The sequence below is a fragment of the Myotis myotis genome, unplaced genomic scaffold (genome assembly GCF_014108235.1).
Source record: "Myotis myotis isolate mMyoMyo1 unplaced genomic scaffold, mMyoMyo1.p scaffold_m19_p_6, whole genome shotgun sequence".
Lineage (NCBI taxonomy): Eukaryota > Metazoa > Chordata > Mammalia > Chiroptera > Vespertilionidae > Myotis > Myotis myotis.
This window is the reverse complement of record NW_023416368.1, coordinates 67,212,621-67,233,973: the sequence shown is the minus strand read 5'-3', so window position 1 is coordinate 67,233,973 and position 21,353 is coordinate 67,212,621. Positions and strand designations below refer to the sequence as shown.

The 21,353-nt window shown below is 34.9% G+C and overlaps 1 protein-coding gene across 2 annotated transcripts in view; it reads left to right on the top strand.

The window, feature by feature from the left end:
- Window positions 1–21,353, top strand: part of SPOCK3 (SPARC (osteonectin), cwcv and kazal like domains proteoglycan 3) — a 336,682-nt gene that overhangs the window by 291,250 nt on the left and 24,079 nt on the right. For both annotated transcript variants that reach the window (XM_036315567.1, XM_036315566.1), the window contains one exon: window positions 19,925–20,044. In XM_036315567.1, coding sequence (XP_036171460.1) covers window positions 19,925–20,044 — 120 coding nt within the window. The remainder of the gene's footprint in view (window positions 1–19,924; window positions 20,045–21,353) is intronic.

The window sequence follows — 21,353 nt, the reverse complement described above, 5'->3', positions numbered from 1 at the left end:
GATGCCTCTTGGAAGTTTATATTCTTGTGAACTTAAAATCTCATCGCATTCATGTGGTAACCCTTCGAATTTAAAAGTGCTCACCTCTCTGAACCAGCAATGTTTCACTTTCTGCAGGTTAAATATCTTAATTCCTTAAATCATTCTTCATTTTACACGAGGTAATTATCTATCATCACCTTGTCTGTTCTGTGGTTTGCATCTCTTCACCTGGATGTTCCCATTAAACAAGTTTGCATTAATACCTTAGTAACAACCCACACTGTTGTTGCTGTTGGGCATATTGAAAACTAAAATGCATTTACTTTTCACATGAATTGCTTTCAAACCAGGTCACTCTCATTCTGTCATTTCTAAAATGATTTTTTTTGAGAATTTAAATACAAGTCTTTATAAATGTTTGTTCATTTAAAAATTGTTGCTGCAAAGTTATTTCATGGCTCATCAAGTCTGAGTCTCCCTGTAATATTCATGGAAGGATTCATTCTTAAGCTTGATATTCAAATTTGGTAAGAATATTTGTTAAAAATTTTTAAAACTATATATGTTTCAGTTTTATCAGGTTAATATGAGAAAATAAAATGAACTAATTTAATAAAAGAATAGAAACATTAAAAAGAATATTTTCTAAGTTATTGAAAAACTGATTGGATATAGTGATTGCTGACTACATTAGTCTAAAATGTCTACCTTTATACCAGTACTAGCTTTGTAGTAAACTTTGAAATCAGGAAATGTAAGCCCTCCGGCATAGTTTTCTTTCAACATTCCTTTGGCTATTCTAGGTCCTTTGTATTTGCATATACATTTTAGAGTCAGCTTGCCTGTTTCTGGGGGGGGAAAAAAAAAGAGCCTTCTGAGATTTTGATAGGTATTTTATCAGATCTGTACATAAATTTGGAGAGAATTGTCATCTTTATAATGTTGTCTTCTGATCCATGACATAGAATATCTCTCAATTTATTTAAAGCTTTAGTTTCCTTTAGCAATATATTGTGTTTCAGTGTGTACTTGTTTTGTTAAATCTATTTGTAAATATTTCTCTTTTTTGAAACTTTAATGAATGAAATTGTTTTCTTGATTTCATTTTGTCCACTGTTAGTAGTATAGGAATATAATGAATTTTGTACATTGATTCCATCCTTGTGACCTTGGAAACTCCTTTATTGGTTCCAGTAGGGGTGTGTGTGTGTGTGTGTGTGTGTGTGTGTGTGTGTGTGTGTGTGTGTGTGTGTTTCCTCAGGACTTTTTATATATGGGATTGTGTAGTGTGCAAATAAAGGTAGTTTTACCTTGTCCCTTTCCAATTCTGATCCTTTTATTTCTTTTTCTTGCTTCATTTATCTGGCTAAATTTGTTCAGTGTTGACAGTAAGTGGTAAGAGTATCCATTGTTCTTCATGTTTGGGGAAAGCATTCCGGACTTTCACCTTCAGTTATACTGTTACTTGTAGGATTTTTGTAGATTCCCTTTATCAGGTTGAAGTTCCCACTTATTCCTAGTTTGCTGAAAATTTTTATCATGGGTGAATGTGTATTGGATTTTAAATTTTGTCAAATGATTTTTTGTTCATTTACTGAGGTCATCATGTGTTTTTTTCCTTAATAGACATAATTTTTAAATTATGATAATTAATGATAAAACATGTTTGGCTTTTCTTTTTTATTTTTTCCAAATACTAGTAGTACCATGTTGTGCTAAAAGTCAATGATAAATTCACAATTAAGTATACAATGGCTGAGAATGGACTTTTATTTCTCAAATTATAATAAGTTCTATGGACTTATTAAAAGCAATTCATATTTTGGGTGGCTAATTTTAATTTATAAGTTTCTTTCAGTTATAAAAATTATATTTTAAATTCTATTTATTGAATACCTTGTTTAGGGTACTACCTATATAGTTGCAATAAGACTTAAAATTGCTGGTATGTTCTAAAATTAATTTTAGTATGAATATAACACTGTATGTTCACAGAAGAGTATTTCTAGGAAGTATAAGTCTTAGGTGAAATTTTTAACAACAGCTTTTAGCATTAAGTGTGGTAAGTGAAGTGTGTGTTTATTTTAATGGGTAATGAGAAAGAAGTGATAGAAGAACTTAATGGATATGGTGAATCAAGTTTTATATTATGTAAAAAGCAGTACAACTAGTAACTTAAGATCAAAATAAAAGTCTACATAAATCAAAAAAGTAAGTTAAACCTAATTCTTCCAAGAGAAAAAATACTTGAAATGATTTTCTTTTTTAAAATATAATTTTTATAAGTCTGATAAAAGTATCTTCACTATAATGATGGTTATTGTGTTAAGGCCCTGCTTGAACTACACGTAATAAATGTTGTATTATATAATAGCTAACATTTATTGAGCACATGTATTATTATAGGTAATTTACTGAGAGGTTTAAAACATTCTACTACTTCAGTTTTCAAAGCAATTATCTGGCCAAAGTATTTGTTAACTATGTAATCTTTAAAAAACTACATAATTCCTTATGCTTCAGTTTCTTATTTTTAAAGAATGAAGATAATAATAGTCACCTACTTTATAGGATTGCTGAGATTACTAAAAGAGTTATTAATTTTAAAGAGTTATATGCACTAACTGCCCTTATTTTTAATTTTAGTGTTCTGTTGTTATGTGTATATTTGTCAATTAAGCGTTATATTTTCTCAATTCAATGATCCTCTTAAAATTCCTCTTTCCTTTAAGTTGTGTTTTTTTGGGGGGGTTGTTTTTTTGTTGTATTTTATTTTGCTTTATATTGATATTGTTACTTGGTTTATCATTGAGTTGAATTACCTATTTTTCTTTTTATATTTCTTAATTTTTAAATATTTCTTAGAGCTCCTCTTTCCAGATTTAATGGCTCTAACCCATTATGGATGGGGAGGCATTGCTAAGGGACCACTCAGGAGTGGATATTATATTCATATTAACTGGACTCTGCTTTTCACCCATGTTGGACTCTGGTTCCACTGTCATATTACCTTGTGACCCTAAACTTCTGCTATTACCATTTGGCCTACAATTCTGCACTTCCTTCACATCTGTAACATCTTGTGAGCAGAGGCACTGACTGGCCTTTCCATGTATATCTGTAAACAGCCTTCAAAGAAGGAGAGAGCATCTCCATTTAGAGTAAAACCATGTTGGCCTATAGCCTTGAAAGGTGAGAGTTACTGCTCCTGTCCTGGAAAGAGGCAGGTGTGCTTGTGGGCCACTGCACTAGATGCAGGTTTCCCCAGCTCAGGATTCCTCCCCATTAATGCAGCACATCGCCTGTGCAGGCCTCACCTGGCCCGGTGATGTCACTAAGCCGTAGTCACCTTGCCCTGTGTGGATCAGGCCTTAGTGAAAAAAAAGCAAGAAAATGGTTATGCTCTGGCTACTGCTACTGCTGCGTAATAAACTGACTTTATTTCTGGCCCCGAGTCTGGGTCTTCTGCCCATAACCATAAAACTGTGGCAGGCTACTGTGTAAGTAGGTTTAATTTCAGATCCGTCACAGTACTTGACACTATCCTTCTGTCACAGGTGATGAACAGATAGGAAACGATTCACCCAGTGCAATAGCGAAATAAAAAGGAATCAGACTCTCTCAGCAGTGGAACCCCATCCTCTCAGCTACTGTTTCCTGCTTACAACACAGAGCCTCTGTCTTCTACAAGATCTTGAATAGTGTTTTTCTTATTCATTTTCACCCATATATAGATCTCTTACTTCTCTGGTTTCTCCAGGTTTGGTTTGGGCAAAGGAATGAGGATTATGTGCTTTTTCAACATCCTGTCACACCACATAGACTTTCTATGATTTAAAATTAGTTATGCATTCGTCTTAGCATAAAGTGTTTGATTTGTATGTAATTTCCTTTCCAATCAACACGATGATATTATGTGGCTCCAGAGGAAGTCTGCCCTCTCAGAGAGAGAAGGGGGAAAAATAACACATTTGGCAGACGGGAAAATTGCAGCCTTACAAAGCATACAGGATGCTTTTTTGAAATGCTACTTGATGGCAAAGAAATTAATTAAAAATCTGCAGGGCCAAAATATACACGCATATAAGAATCATTTTGGCATGAATTAACAGAATGAATAATGAGGTTTATAGCACCAGATACCCAGGATATGTAAAGAAATTTGAGACAGCCTCGAGGAAAAACACATTAAGAATTGCATACACATGCACAGTTGGAATTGCATCTCTGAACAAAGACTATCCATATTTTAAAGCTAGAAGAGAGATTGAAGGATAACAATAATTTTTAGGAAAATACAAGCTATTTATATGAACATGGCGTTAAATGATTTTGAAATGAGTTATTTTCATTTCTAAAGAGCAGAGGAAAGGACAATAAGCACTGCAGTTAAAGCAGAAATTATTTAAACTTATTTCCTAGATAATTACTTTCTCTTACTGGAGGAATTATTAAATAGTTCCTACCAGATTATGCCAAGTTTAATAACTCTTTATAGTCGTAAGGATGCTGCAGCACAATAGTAAGAAGAACATGAGTTGAAAATAACTGAATTGGATACATAGTTATGGAATTTAACTAACTGTGTGGATTTGGGTAAACTGTGTAAGTACTCTCAGCCTCAGTTTCCCCAACCTTAAAATGAGGATAATGACTTTCATGGTTGATTAGTTGAAATAAATTATATTAAACGCCTGTTAAAAGTTAAACTTTGGTTAGGAACTCAAAAGTGTGCATATCCATTTATTATATCATATTTTATAACTGTAAGTGTTTTGTGGAAGACCAGATAATATCTTCAGAATTTTGTAACCATATCAAGTGAACAGTTTCTCCTTACTAATATATAAAGTTAATATATGCTCTACACTCAGTATTATAATACATTAAATTTTTATTTGATTTTTGTGATTAAACAGCTCTGTGGTCATAGGTAATTTTCCCCTGATTAGTTTTTCCTGATTAGGCACATTATCTGTTTAGTGATAGTCTGACAATATAACAACAAATTACCAAATGCAGGAAGTGAGCCCCCAGCCTTAGCTGTATCTTAGCAGTTCTGAGAGAAAAATAATTATTCGTGAAGATTTTATAATGCAAAGTTTTTACATATATTCCCTAACAACCATTTTTGTATCAATAAGTTTATGTGCAATCAAAATATAGATATATAAACATTTTCTTATTTCCCTCAAAATATAAAAGCCTAATATGCTAAGTGCCCGGCCATTCAACTGGTCGCTATGAAGCATACTGACCACCAAGGGGCAGATGCTCTGACTGGTAGGTTAGCTTGCTGCTGGGATCTGGCTGATCGGGACTGGGCAAGATGGGCCAGACACATCCAGGAGCCCTCCTATGGCCCCTCCCCAGCCCAATCGTGCACCCGTGGGTTCCCTCAGCCTGGCCTGCACCCTCTCGCAATTGGGACCCCCTCGGGGAATGTTGGACTGCCAGTTTTGGCCTGATCCCCACAGGCCAGACCAAGGTACTCCACCAGTACACGAATCCACACATGAGGCCTCTAGTTGATATATATTAAAATTATATTTCATAATATGTGAATTATATATAATATAGGGTGTCCCAAAAATGTATACACATACTTTGAATAATTATAAAGGCAGAGTTTATTAAAATACATTTCATTTTGATATTGCGCTACCAGCTGTTAAAGTGTATACACATTTTTTGAGTCATCTGGTATATAAAATATAATCCATATAATACCACATATTACTCTATTTTTTCCTTATCATATTTTGGTTATATTCTCTGTTGATACTAATTCCTTATTGGAATAAATTATTATCTTGAAAAAATGAATATTTGTGAATAAACATCTAATTGCTATGTAATCTTATTTTCAGAGTTATTGTTCTTAAATTTGAAGTAAGCCAAGTATTGATGCCATTTCATACACATTCTCCAGTACCTCCCTTTTCATTGGTTTCGATTTATTAGCTATTCCATTTCCATCTCCAAATTAGAATTTCAGGGTAAGACTATGATATTTCATGTATGACCTTTTGGCAGATACTTTCTAAACCTTCTCTGAATATACATGTATATCTTATCTATACAGCCATTTAGTCTTTGTCCAGGAGACTATTAGTGGTTTTTACAAGTTGTGATGAAACATTACAATCAGATTTACTTTATGAAAATGTAATTTAATTTAAATCAGTTGAAGGTTTATGATAAATTAAACATGGACAGAATGTGTGTATGGAACATTAATCTGAAGCAGGGGGAATAAGCAGCTGTGTTTCCCTGGTCAGATAACTATAGTATTTATATTAATTTTCTCACGAAATGGAATGATTAGAAGAAAATTCATTATGTTTCATTAAAGAAAGAGGACGCCAAAATGCTCTTTTATTTATTAATGTTAAAGTATATGCTACTCCACTCCCACATTTCTCCAAACCAGTAATACTTTAATGAAAGCATGTAAATAATGAAATTAAAAATATATAATACCATGACACTACATGTACTTGAATGTTCATATATATGTATGTATGAAGTTTAAAAATATAAAGACTCTACAATTTTTAAATAAATTTCATTCATCCCAGTGAAGAATTATGGTCCAATGGGAGCATACCTCAAAATTTACAAATTCATTTCAACCCTGGTTTCATGGGTTGGTTGGTTGGAGTGTTATCCTGTACACAAAAAGGTTGCAGGCTTAATCTCCAGTCTAGGCACAGACAGGAGGTAACTGATGGATGTTTCTCTCACAATGATGTTTCCTTCTCTCTCTCTCTCTCTCTCTCTCTCCCCCTCTCTCTCTAAAAAAAACCCAAAAACCACACATAGTAAAAACATATTCTCAGATGAGGATTAAAAAATTCATTTCAATATACTATTGATATATTTTGAATATTTTAATTGAACTCATACATATAGAAATGCATGTAAATAAGAACACTATTTCTAAAAATAGAATATATTACCAAAAAACTTTAAGATCATTAAGTTGGAACCTTTTCCTACGTTTAAAGTAAAAATGTTTACATCATAACACCAGACATTACTTCTGCTATAGTTTCTCTGTACCTGAAAGATGCAAGAAGCTCAAGCAATAAAGATGAGAGAGCATGATTCATCTTAACTCAAGAATCCATCAGAGATGGTTTTCTTTAAGTGTTTAGGCATAGTCACTTAGCCCGATAGCCAGTGATGCAGTGCGCCTTGAGAGTTTTGTTACTAGCTTCTATTCCCCAGGCCATTAAGATCACCTTACTATGGGTTGCTTATGATGTGAAACACTCCACAATGAAATACAGATGCTTGGTATGACACACAGTCTTTGCTTGCTTATTCTCATTTATTTATATTTATCTGACATAGATATTACTACTAAATTTCCCTTAAGTTACTATTACAAATATGTGAACCTTAGTCATAGTAATGTATACATTAAGACAAATCCTATATAATAAAAGGCTAATATTCAAATAGACTGAATGGCAGAACAACCGAACAACCAAACAACTGGTCACTATGACGTGTAATGACCACCAGGGGGCATGTGTGGAACATGGAGGGTGTGGTGAAATGGTGGAGCAGGTGAGCAGGGGTGTCAAAGCAAGGCGGGGCACTGGTCACTGTCATTGGGGCGAGCCTCTGGTGGTTGCTGAATATTGTTTGCTCTTGCGCACTGCATTCCTGCCTGGCACTCGCACCTGCTGCTGGCCCTGCTTGCACCTGCTGCCGGCACTGGTCCCGATCACTGGGTGCTGTCAGCAGTGTAAGTGGCAGCTGCTGCCCTGTTTGCCCTTGAAGGTTTCTCCACCTCGCCCTGCTCCTGAGGGGCGATCAGGGCAGCAGTCGCCGCTCACACCCACTGATAGTGCTGGTCCCGCTCATACCCATTGCTGGCACCAGCCCCAATCACTCCATGCTTGTCAGCGGGTGCGAGCAGAGCCAGCGCCATCAGCATGTGGGAGCAGCGGTGGCTGGAGGGGGCTGCCTGCAGACTGAGGACTGGGGCTGGCCAGGGGTGTGGAGGATGGGCCAATACCTACCCCTGTGCCCAAGGCAGCCTCGAGGCCCACAGTTCCTTTCAAGGCGCACAAATTCATGCACTAGGCCCCTAGTCAATTATAAGAAACAATAATAATCCAAAAATTACATATGCTAAAATTTTACTTAATTTTTTATATTGATATAGTCATATATTTGATACATTGAGGGACACTAGTGTTTAACATTTTTAAAAATATATTTTTATTGATTTCAGAGAGGAACAGAGAGGGAAAGAGAGATAGAAACTTCAGTGATTAGAGAGAATTGTTGATTGACTGCCTCTTGTATGTCCCTCATTGTGGATCGAGCCTGCAACCCAGGCATGGGCCCTGACCGGGAATCCAACTGTGACCTCTTGGTTCATAGGTCAACACTCAACCACTAAGTCACTCTGGCTGGGTTAAGATTTTTTAAATAAAATTTATTTTTTAAGAAATATTTTCATGAAAGTCATGTAAATAACCTTTTAACTTCACCATTGTGTAACTCAGCTCATTTACATGCAAAATAAAAGCAACATCCTCCATCTGGTGACAAATCCTCTAAATTAAAGGTAAATGTCTAAGAAATGAATAAAATTATTCACTTATGACAAACTGCACAAAAAACCTATAAACTGTGTAGTATTAAGTCTTGCTGATAGTCAAAAGACTTTATTAGTCATAACAAAAGCTGGTGCCTCATGAAGTATTTTAAGACACTAAAATAAGGACATTTTATAACTTGTGGACCCAAACTAAAATGTGGCATGCATTTATTTGTTTCTATAATGCTTGTGTACATAATATTTAAATATTAGTAAAGTAGTAATTAAGAAAAAGTATACCTATAGGTTAACAATAATTTAACTATTTTTTAATTAACGTTATATTTTAAATAATGCTGCTTTTCTACAACACTCAATTACTTTAGAATTTAGTGTAATGAGTATAAATTCATTAACATTTTATTGTGTTTCCACAAACAGCAATTATATTTTAATGTAGCACTGGGTTATATTTTTTACTATATGTGGAAAAATTTTGTTACACTTTTGAGATAGTATTTATTGTGGAGGGCTTTTAGAAACATGAACTTGTAATATTTTATGTACTTAAAAATGCTTCCACTTGTTTCAAACTTAAATATGTTGCTCTTGCAAATGCCAGTCAGGTTTTATTATTTCAGATGATTGCCAAATGTACTAACATTTTCACATATGACTTCTTTTTTACCCCACAGTAATTCTCTTAATGGCTACTAGAACTGATTGTAATAGCAAGTATGCCTTCTATCAATATTATGCAAGAGTAAAAGCAATTCTTGGCAGGTTCCTGAATGGAATTCATCTGATTAAATATGCATTTTTATTACTGTCTAACCTTCTACAACCTTTAATGTCTGCCTTTTGCCATTGAAGATTAATCTGCCAGTCTGTAAGATGGAGTAAAATCTGAATGGATCTGCATTACTTTACCTCATTTATCATTTATTATTTTTACTGTTTGTAGATATATATGTGACCATAAAATTATCATACATTAGCAAAGGAAACCAATTAGAATATAATGCTAAAATATACAGCTTACCAAATATATTTTCTGGTTATCCAAAATTTACTAGACCTACAAAAGACTCCCAAAGAAAATAATAAATTAAAAAGATTTACACTTTTTTTAATTTACCTAACTATCCATCCATCCACCAATAATTTTTGAAGTTCTGTTTATTATCAATACTAGAGGCCCATTGCACGAAACTCGTGCATGGGTGGGTTCCCTCAGCCTGGCCTGCAATCCAGAACCCCTCTCTAATCCAGGACTGCTCGGGAGATGTCCGACTGCCAACATTCAGACGAATATTCCTCTAACAATCCAGGACCTCTGGCTTCTAACCACTCACCTGCCTGCCTTCTTGATCACCCCTAACTGCCTCTGCCTGCTGGCCTGATGCTCCTAACTGCTCCCCTGCCTGCCAGATCACCCCTAACTGCCTCTTCCTGCTGGCCTGATCTCCCTCTAACTGCTCCCCTGCTGGCCTGATCACCCCTAACTGTCCCCCTCTACCAGCCTGATTACTCCTAACTGCCCTCCCCTGCCAGTCTGATCACCTCTAACTGCTCCTGTGCTGCCCTGATTGTCCCTAAACTCCTCTGCCTTGGCCCACATCACTGTGGCTTTGTTCGGAAGGAGGACCGGACAACCGGAAGATGTCCAGTCTACCTAGTCTAATTAGCATATTACCCTTTTATTAGTATAGATAATTGTGCTGTGCAGAAGATTAGACATTTATGATAAACATATGAGATATATAGGTCTTTTTTCTGTTTTGTAAAATATATGTATCCCTAAAGAACATTATACCTCAGAAAAATATATGATTCTGTGAAAACAAAAATAAATACATACATACATAAATAATTAAATAAATAAATAAATAAATACAGTTTTGATAATGTTATATATTTCATCATTTTGGAGATGTAAATTTGTTTAAAGCATGTTAAAATTCTCGATAATTTATGCAGAAACAAAATCTCTCTTAAAAATTTTTAAGTTCTGTGTTTGTTAAACTTTTGGCTGTGAAACCCTTAACACAAAATGTAATTCTTCACAGAATTGTGATCTGTGAGGCATGTTTTGAAAATGCTGTGGTTGCATTGACTGTTCAATCCATGCTGTCAGTGACTAGAAACCAATTTGGAAACAAATGAAATGTATATATTCATTTTTTACCCCTTTCTTCAATATACAGTAAGGAGTGACAATTGTCAAGGATATTAAATGTTTGAAATGCTGAAATATATGAAGATTTTAAAAAACAGCTGAAAACATATTTGAGGAGAAGCGTTAGCTTTTTAACATGCACAGTGTGGATTTCAGGTGATTTGAATTACATTCAGGGACACTAATAGCGTGCTATCAGCACAGTGCATGCCTTCTGTTATAGTCTGAATTGTGCCACTCAAAATTCATGAGTATAGAAGTACCTCAGAATGTGACTATATTTGGAAACAGGGCCTCTAAAGTGGTAATCAAATCAAAATAACATCATATTGTTGGTCTCTATTCCTGTATGACTGATATCCTTTTATGGAGAGAAGATTGGGATACAATCTATACTGACCAAGGGACGACCAAATGAGGACACAGCTAGAAGGTAGTAAATTGCACAAAATCAGCGATATAGATCAATGGAACAGAATAGAGAGCCCAAAAAGAAACCCACACCTGTATTGTCAATATTTGACAAAGTAGGTAAAAAGATACAATGGGGTAAAGATAGTCCATTCAATAAATGGTGCTGGGAAAATTGGACATGTACATGCAAAAAAAATGAAACTAGACCACCTTCTTCTACCATACACAAGAATAAACTCAAAATGGATTAAAGACTTAAATGTTAGATTCAAAACCATAGCAATCCTAGAATACATAGGCAGTAAAATCAGGAGCATTTCTTGTAGCATTTTTTTTTTATGTCTCCTTGGGCAAGGGAAACAAAAGAAAAAATAAACAAATGGGACTACATAAAACTAAAATGGGTTTGTACAGCTAAGAAAACCATCAACAAAGTGAAAAGACAACCTGTTGAATGGGAGAACATATTCAGCGACACATCTGATAGGGGGTTAATATCCAAAGTTTATAAAGAACTCATGAAACAACACTAAAAAACAAGATAATAATCCACTTCAAAAATGGACAAAGGACCTAAATAGACATTTCTCCAAAGAGGACATAAAGATGGACAATAGACATATGAAAAAATGTTCAATGTCACAAATCATTAAAGAAATGTAAATTATAACCACACTGAGATATCACCTCACATCTGTCAGAATGATAATCACACATAAATCAACAAACATGTTGACGAGGATATGGAGAAAAGGGAACCCTTGTGTACTGTTTGTGGGAATGCAGATTGGTGCTGCCACTGTGGAAAGCAGTGTGGAGTTACTTTAAAAAACTAAAAACAGCACTGCCTTATGGCCCAGCACTTTCATTTCTTGGAATATATCTTAAGAAACCCAAAATACTAATTTGAAAGGATATATGACCCCTATGTTCATTGCAGCATTATTTACACTACCCAACACACAGGTATGGAACCATGGAACAGACTGATGAATCTCAGAGTGGAGGAGGGGAAGGGGAGGGTGGGAAGAGATTAAGCAAAGATCTTATAGATCTAGAGGCATACTAGAGGCTCAGTGCACAAATCCATACACCGGTGTGGTCCCTTGGCCTGGCCTGTGGGGATCAGGCCAAAACCAGCAGTCCGACATCCCCCAAGGGGTCCCGGATTGGGAGAGGGCACAGGCCAGGCGAAATCTGTGCACTAGGCCTCTAGTAAATAAATAAAAAACAAACAAAAAGTGTTGTCACTGACTGATATTTATTCTCCTCCTTGCCTAATGACAGAAGTGGATTTATCTATATTTTGTAGGACATTAAATATTTCCACAAAGTTTGTCATCTTTAAGATGTTTGCCTAGAATGCTACTGAGTCATTTCATCCTGTTTCTAGTTGCTCCTGCTTTTCAGAGAGACGTTTTTATAACCCCAAATGTCACTGACTGACAGCAGATAATGAATCATGTATGCCTGCTGTCCAGGCGCCTGCTTGGAGACTCACCTATTCAACACCTGCCCTTTAATGTCTGAACAAAATGCCTCTCAGTGTAAAGCAGCTCCGTCCTGAGACCGGTCCTTCAAAGCAAATCATTTATAAATCAAAAAGTTTCACATACACTTGTGAACATCAGTGTGTTTTAGTAGCTATAGAAATTGTAGCTCATGGTTTAGTAAAATTGTATGAAATATAGCAATGCTGAGGGCCCATGGTTTCCCTTCCATAATTAATTGGTTAACATTTCCATATGACTTCAATGCATAGCACGCTCAGACTGAACTAACCCTTGGTAAGGAATCATTCTCTTATGATGTATGCATCTGTACTCATGTGTGTTAATTTGTCAGAGAATCTGGAGGGTGACTTACCTGATTCTGTACCCTTTGTACCTGATTGTGTACTACATGCAGCAGAGACCTGGCCTCTGTAGTTTAATAGGGTCTACCTCAAAGCCTTCTTTGTCTCTGTGACAAATACTGTAGGAATTTTTAACCGAACCTTTTAAGAAAGGCATAGTTTAAGCTAAAATTGCTCAACCTTGGTTTGGAATGACAGTTACCTACATTTTACTCTGTAATTAGGAGATTGTGTGTGTATGTGTGTGTACATTTGATTTTACACACGTTTGCTCTAAAAATTTTAGTCCCTCTTCATTTACCAGATGAAGCTTCTAGAACCTTCTTTGATCAGGCATCTTCCTTTTTCCAAAAGGTCAAAACCATGCTATGCTTGTCCCATCTATTTTTCTCTAACATCTTCAGTCTCAGCTTATGGATTTTCTCAGTAAGTCTTGAACTACTGGTTCTTACAGAAAAAAAAAGCACTCGCTGAAAAAAACTGCAAAATGGCCAGCACCACTTATTTCATAGTATAAGCCACAAAATGTTCTCATTTTCTCTGATTTGTACTTTCTCTAATTTATATGTTATTTCCGTTTGGTGTATGTATTGTCTCCTTCCAGGCAATGATGGAAATATTTTTACATTCTGATTTGGGAAAACTTCCTAAGTCCATGGTAAAAACCTAATTCAGAGTTGAACAGAATGTAGAAACTGCCATTTATGTTGAAGCTTCATGATCATATTCCAGTAGGGATAGGGGAGCATTCAGGCATCCTTTCTTTCATTGCTTGATGGTGGTTATTCTGTTGACTACACATGCTGTATGCATTGTTAGTTAGATTGTCTTAAATAAATATGTAATTCAGGCAAGGCACAGAGAGAAGCATCGATGTGAGAGTATAGTAGTTGATGTTGAGTGACACATTGCTTGGACTTTTCTTTTGGTAATAGACTTGGTCTTACAAGAAATTATTGACATCAAGGCAAACTCAAGCCCTTTTACGTGTAGACTAATTGTTTACTAAATAAAGGCTTTTCATTGTACCACATTCACACATCAACCTAATCCCATGAAGCAGGAAACCAGAATCTTTGTCCTTTACATTGTTGCAAAGGGTGGTGGCAAATATTTTTATTTTTAAGCAATGAGATGTGGTGATGTTTTATTTCTTCACTTTGTAGAAAACAAACACTTATGAAATTATTTCTTTTACCAAAAGCTCATGAGGAACAAACATCAAATACCTTTGAGTACCTCATATAATTATTTTCTAACATTGTGCAAGAATGAAGGGTGATTTGAAAAATATTGTATAAAACCTTATGAATCAAGCCCAGTAGACATAGTCATTTTGCTAGACCTACTATGTATTCAAACAGAATTGATAACATTCTTTAAAGTTACTGCACAGTTACCAGGTGGACTCCACCACCAACCAGTGGAGCCTTCCCAGAGCATCCTCTCTGCCCACAAATTTGAAGTTAGGTCTGAGTGTTATAGAATGTTGTTTCAATGAACAACTCACAGTGGTAGGCATCAGTATTCTTTCTTTAGTAAATGATAATCTTAATAATTACATTTAAGTTTGTTACAGTATAGCAGGAGCATTTTAACATTTTTTTGGTAAAATGTTAGTCTATGAAAGTGTTTGTGACTTGAGAAATATTTATTGTCCCCAAAATACAAAAATAAAAGAAAAATAATCAAAAGTATATGTTTAAGAGTTATGAAATATGTCTTCTTTAATTTTTTTTAATTTTGAATTTATAACATTTCATTAAATTTCAGGAAGTATGTGATTTAAAGTTTCTAATTTTGCAAAAATCCCTACTTTGCCCAATGCTTCCAGATAAATCATTGCCAAATTTAGGTTAAATGACTTGTTTTCAAAAGAAAATTCACTTGGATACATTATATAAATATTTTAAAAAATTTGATACCCAACATATTATTTATGTATGCTACAGGTAGGAGCTTCCAAATAAAATGTCTTGGGCTTCTGGTGGGCACTGAAATGTTCCCTAAATCACTCCATCAATTCTCACTACTTGTGATCCTCTTTGAGTAATAAGAACCTAGAATCTGAGTGCACAGTACTCTTTGTTTTTCATTGCTTAACTATTATATATGTCTCCTTTTTCCCCAATTGATGCCTCCCCCACCACCACTCCCACCTCTCAGGACAAGCCCCACGCCCCAGTGTCTGTGTCCATTGGTTATGCTAATATGTAATAACACAGTACTCTTGTGTAGCCCTGCCACTGATATATATTTTATTGATAGGAAAAGATGCTAGTGTAGCATAACAGAGATTTTTCTGATTTAAGAGTACCAGATTTGCCATGAAATAACTATGATATGAAATGAGGCAACAAATTCTCTAAAGTAATTGGTGTTATAAAGGAAGCTAATACCTCCATGTTTGAGTTAATGACTATGATCAATAAATTCTAATTGTCCTCCTTCACCTCCTGTCCACACAATGTGCATTTAGTATTGCCCTGCAGTTTTCATGAAGGAGAGACAGTGCAGGGAGGGAAGTGCCTCTCTCAAACAAATTTTCAGGACTGGGGTGAAAAGCCAAAAGGTATGAAAGAGTATAATCAAGACCGACAATCAGCCTCCCACCCCACTTCTCATTTCCACCCCTAGGTCATAGAGCTGATGGTTTTTAAGCCTACTGCTTCTCCCCATCTGGTGATGAGCTCATTTGTGAAACAGCCATTTATCAACTTCAAACATTACCTTTACATTTTCTGCTTTGATAAATGAGAACGTATTTCACTTCTCTCCCACTTTTCAATATAATTACATGGCTATTCTTAGCTGTTTATTGGTTACAATTTAGAAAGCAAAATCATTAGCAAAAACAAAAACAGAAGCACTTAACCATCTGTTTCCAGTTCCACAGACATCTCTCGCCTCCTCATTGTGTCAGATGAGGACGTTAGTGTGGCCATGTTTCACTCCACATGTGCTTACTCCCGCCTTCGTGTTCCTAGTGGCTATAGTTGGACTGTTCATTGCCAAAACTGATAACACACTTACATTTTATTCTATAATCATTATTAAATCGTCTGTGAATTCTTTATATAGTAAATCAATTTGCACATAAAAAAATTTACAATATGACAATGTGAATACTGTTCACTAAAAAGTGAGAATTTGTGCTGCAGTTATATCTGTACAAATGCATATTATTTCTTTCTTAATGGACGATATTACTAGCCTCAGTTTTAAATGCATCTACCATTTCATATCCCCATATTATGACTATGGTAAGTTTTTACAAGTTGTCAACCAGAGACTATTCTATCAAATCACACTCTGGCCACCACCCACCAGATTTGTTTGTGACTGAGCTGACCGTGAGCTTGCTTCATCTTGAAATGCACTACACTGCTAGTCTGAATACTGTGCTTCTCGGTTTTTGAGTGGGGTCCCTCTTTTGTAAATTTCATGTCCTTGTATTTTTTTTTTTAATTTCCTATATTATTTTGCTGCAACCCATCTTCATGGAGGCAAACCTAAACATGCCTTTATTCTGCCCTACTTGACTGCTAATTGAATTGATGTTAGGTACTAGATTAAAATATATTTATTTTTAATATGTTTTTATTGATTTAGAAAAAGAGGAAGGGAGAGGGAGAGAGAGAAGCATCAATGGCAGAAACATCGATCAGCTGCCTCCTGCAAGCCCCCTACTGGGGATCGAACCCACAACCTGGGCACGTGCCCTGATTTGAATTGAACCTGTGACCTCTAAGTGCATAGGACAACACTCAAACAACTGAACCCCATTGGCCAGGACTAAAATCTATTTTTATTAAAATGTTGAAGGCCTGCTTTATATTTTTCTGTAACCCAGTGTTGCTAATAATTATTGGAAGATAAAGCTGACCCTCTGTGTTTGGTAGTGAATTTTTATTTGTTTTTCAGTCTGATTATTTATGTTTATTTTTTCATGCAAGCTCTTGTCATTTTATTTTTATGTTTTATATTCTAAATATTGAAAGGTATTTTGGTGTCGGTGTATATAGATCTACATTTAATTCAGTCAGAAAAGATCTCGGTGGTTCCTTTTTCTCTGAAAACTTGTTCTTTTGCTACTATAGGAATTATTTTCTTTATTTTTAAAATAATTTTATCCATTTTCATATTATTCTTTCTCTTAATAACTTCCATAAGGCAGATAGTAGACTTGTTAATCTGGATCTTTATGTTCTTTTGCTTTAATCTCCCTCTATTGTTTTTGTTTTATAGCCTAGATTGTTTTCTGGCTTTATCCCCACTGATTCTATTTCATGTTTTGTCTTTTCAAATATGTGAGTAGGTGTGTGAGTACACAAATATAAATGTATATGTAACTTTTTAAATTTCCAGGACCTCTTCCCTTTTCATTCATTTGCTTTACCTAATACCATGCTCTAGTTAATAATTTGACACAGTTGAAGAACCTTGCATTAAAACCTTGTTTTTCAACCCATCTACACAGACAATGGTGTGGTGAAGGTCTGGTGCGAGAGGTGGGAGAAGACTAGAAGGGGTCAGTGGGGGAAAAGGGAGACATATGGAATACTTTCAAACAATAAAGATGATTGTTTTAAAACCTTGTTTTTCTTTTATTCTAATTTAATTTAAAATCATATTTATTTTGTTATTATGATTTATTATTCTGTTATTTATTTCTGGCTACAAATACAATTAGATCAATGAGTACCAAGTACTGTTCTAGTTCACTACTGGCTATAAAATTTAGGGCAGTCATTTATATTCAGTGTCCTAGTTTCCATAGCTATAAAAAATAATAATCATTTACCTAATCTTCCGGGCTTTATAATAAAATCAAATGTGAAACCTCATTAAAAGCATTTCATGCTGTATAAATACAATGAATTATTTCTAGGGGAACTGTTAGAAAATATGCAGATTGGACATTTTGACTTATTCTAGGAAAGAACTGTAGTAAACCACAGATGACTGTCAGACACTCACAAGAGTGAAGTTTGACTGGTCATATTGCAATCCGAACATGTCTGTAACGAAGGATTTGATCAAAAGTGAAGTAGGAATGTCATTCTATAAATAATGTTATATTCCAGTATTGTTTACCTTAGGTATTTTGTTGTGTGATAAGGACATTTGACTCATGACTTATAATAATGCATAACAGCAGTGTAGCCTCTGTCTGGAAAAAAAAAAAAGGAAAGGCGAGTCTTATGGGGTAACCTCCATCATGGGCCCCTTTTAATGCTGAGGAATATGTGGTAGCATATTAACTTATTTTTCCATGAGATCTGTGTGATCTGTTTTTAATTGACATTAAAAATGGACTTGAACAGACTGACAAATCTCAGAGGGAAGGAGAGGCAGGAAGAGATTAACTGAAGAATTTATATGCATATATGCATAACCCATGGACACAGACAGTAGTGCAGTGAAGGCCTAGGGTGGGGTGGGAGGTGGTGGAAGAGGTCAATGGGGAGAGGGAAAGGGAACATCTGTAATACTTTCAACAATAAAGATTAATTAAAAACAATAAACTTGAAGATATATGCTCCTTTAAAGAAGATATATTGACATAGGCTTTGTGTATTTTCTTTTAAAAATCTGTTTTGCTCACATACATCTCTGCAGAGATGACCATGTCACATGACAACAGTCATAACTTACTGAAATGAAAATTGATAAGGTTTGAGTGAAACAGTGTCTTGTTTGATCTAATTTGGATCATGCTACTACTGAGGTAGTTTGCTATAAAGATGAAGACTTGTGCCTGGCTAGCGTGCCTTAGTGGTTGTCAACCAATGAATCAGGAGGTCATGGTTTGATTCCAGGTCAGGGCACATGCCTGAATTGTGGGCTGGATCCCCAGTGTGAGGTGTGCAGGAGGCAGTCAATCAATAATTCTCTCTTATCATTGATGTTTCTATCTCTATCTCTCTTTCTCCCTTCCTTTCTGAATTCAATAAAAATTTTTTTTTGAAAAAGACCTTGTATTCTATCTTTGGATACAGAACTTGGATATGATACTTGCCTGTCTGTCCTCCCAATGCATAATTTTTCTAACACTTAAATTTCAGCTATATTAGCATAGATTTTATTAAGTTTTTGTAAGGATTAAACATGTTACTGTATATAAAGTATTTTTGATAGTATGTAGTTTTTGCTATTAGTATTATTATTATTATTGGTATTATCACATGATTCTTAATTCCTAAAGTATTCCAGTACAATACCTGCATCATCTTACATAGAAATTGAAGGTATGGTGTATGTGGCACACCATACAGGTATATAATGTTTCATATTAGAGTTAATTTTTTAAATGCTATTTTTCTTAAATATAAACTCATTGAACTCCAAAAAATCATATGAAGTCACAGATGTTATTAGATATACATGATAAGCACTATAGCACTAAAATTTACTATCACTGTTAAAAAAACTGTGCTAAATTGATCAACCAACTTTTTATCATTTTTAACAGATTTTTTTTATTGGATAAAACTTTGCTCTTTGTTTGGGTATTGTATAGCCAATAATAAATGTGTAAGTACTCAGTTTGGATTTTCAACTCCGTATTTGCCCAGATGATTACCACCTTACTATGACAAAAGTGTTCAGAACATATATATTTGATCAATTTATGTGATGTTAAAAATGAGAACTTTCAGTTGCTGTTATATTCTAGAGAAAAGTGGAAGTACAATTCTACTAGTAATATTTCTTTATTAAATGAAATATTATACTTAATCTCATTGTGTTTGGAACACATTTATTTTTAGTGTTTGAAAAGCTGAAACACAATTAAGTCATTGTATTACTTTTTTATTTTCATTTAGCTGTTGTTACATTTCAGTTGCTGGAATAGTTTGAGAATTAGCATTGACCTTCTGCTAAGTTATTATTCATGATTTTTGTTATTATTCCTCTTTGTTTTTAGCATGTAGTGACCTGGAGTTCAGGGAAGTGGCAAACAGGTTACGGGACTGGTTCAAGGCCCTTCATGAAAGTGGAAGCCAAAACAAGAAGACAAAAGCATTACTGAGGCCTGAGAGAAGCAGTAAGATTTCTATCTTTGAAATATGCTATTGTCTTTGATGTGGGATTTTATTTCCAACAAATCATTCGATCAAACAAAACACCTACTTCAAAGTTTATCCTTCACTTAGATGCTGAACAAAAATCAGCATTGTATTTACTTCCAAGCACACCTACAGTATTTTGCAAGGAAATAAACCATTTGTGAAACCTCTGATTGGTAGAAAAAGGAATTTCCCTCAGAGACAGCAGTTAGTCTTTACATTGAATTGAAGGTGTAGGAATATTTTTTTCAGTGTTTTCATAGAAGTGGTAAAGAGTAGAATAACATGGGGGCGGGGGAGGTAAGAATTTTGGAACATAGATTTTTAGAGAGCACAATTAGTGCCCCTCATTCCAAAGATTAGCCTTTTCATGATTGCTTTGCGGACATTTCTACTTTGACCCAACTATGACAGTAGACTAAAAGGATGTTTTCAATGACACACTGAAAATCAAATTTATTAACAAGAGTTATATGAATCTGATATGATTCTTTCATTATCTATTCAGGGGTGGGGAAACTTTTTTCTGCCAAGGGCCATTTGGGTATTTATAACATCATTCTTGATCTACACAAAATTATCAACTTAAAAATGAACACGCTATATTTGGTCATAAATTTAATTAACTCACCCATAATGCCTTGGCAGGGCCAGGCCAAATGATTTCGGGGGCCTTTTACGGCCTGTGAGCTGGATGTTCCCCACCCTGATCTATATAATCCCCCCAGAAGTTTTTGTTTTAATTCCTTGGACATCAGAAATGTAAAATAAAATAGGGAGCTTGTTATGAATAATCTTATGAACTTTGCATTTTTCCAAAAAAAATCAATCCTGTTAATATTTTATTTCCAAAATATATCTATTACATATTTAACACTTGTAAAAGAAATAAATTGAAACGTGCTTAATTTTAGGGAGCTCTCAAAGATTGAAGCATTTGACCTAAAATAGGACAAGAGGAAGTAGGCAAAAATCATGAGCAGCATCTTGTAGCAACAAAGGAAGTCCCAAGTATGTTTCCTTTGCTTATTGTGACATGGCCCATCCACTCTCACTTTCAATTCCCAACTATCAGCTTCTAAAAAAAATCATAAGATGGCACACTCATCCATAATCTACATTTCCTAAAATGCCTCATTTGTTTTCTTCTCATCAAGGAGTTTTTTTATAATTTCCACTTTTTGTATTTATAGATTTAATAGTTCTGTCTTACATCATCATTGCTTTTTGTTTCTTTATTTTATTTATTTTTTCCATCATCATTTATTCATCCTCTTATACCCTCTT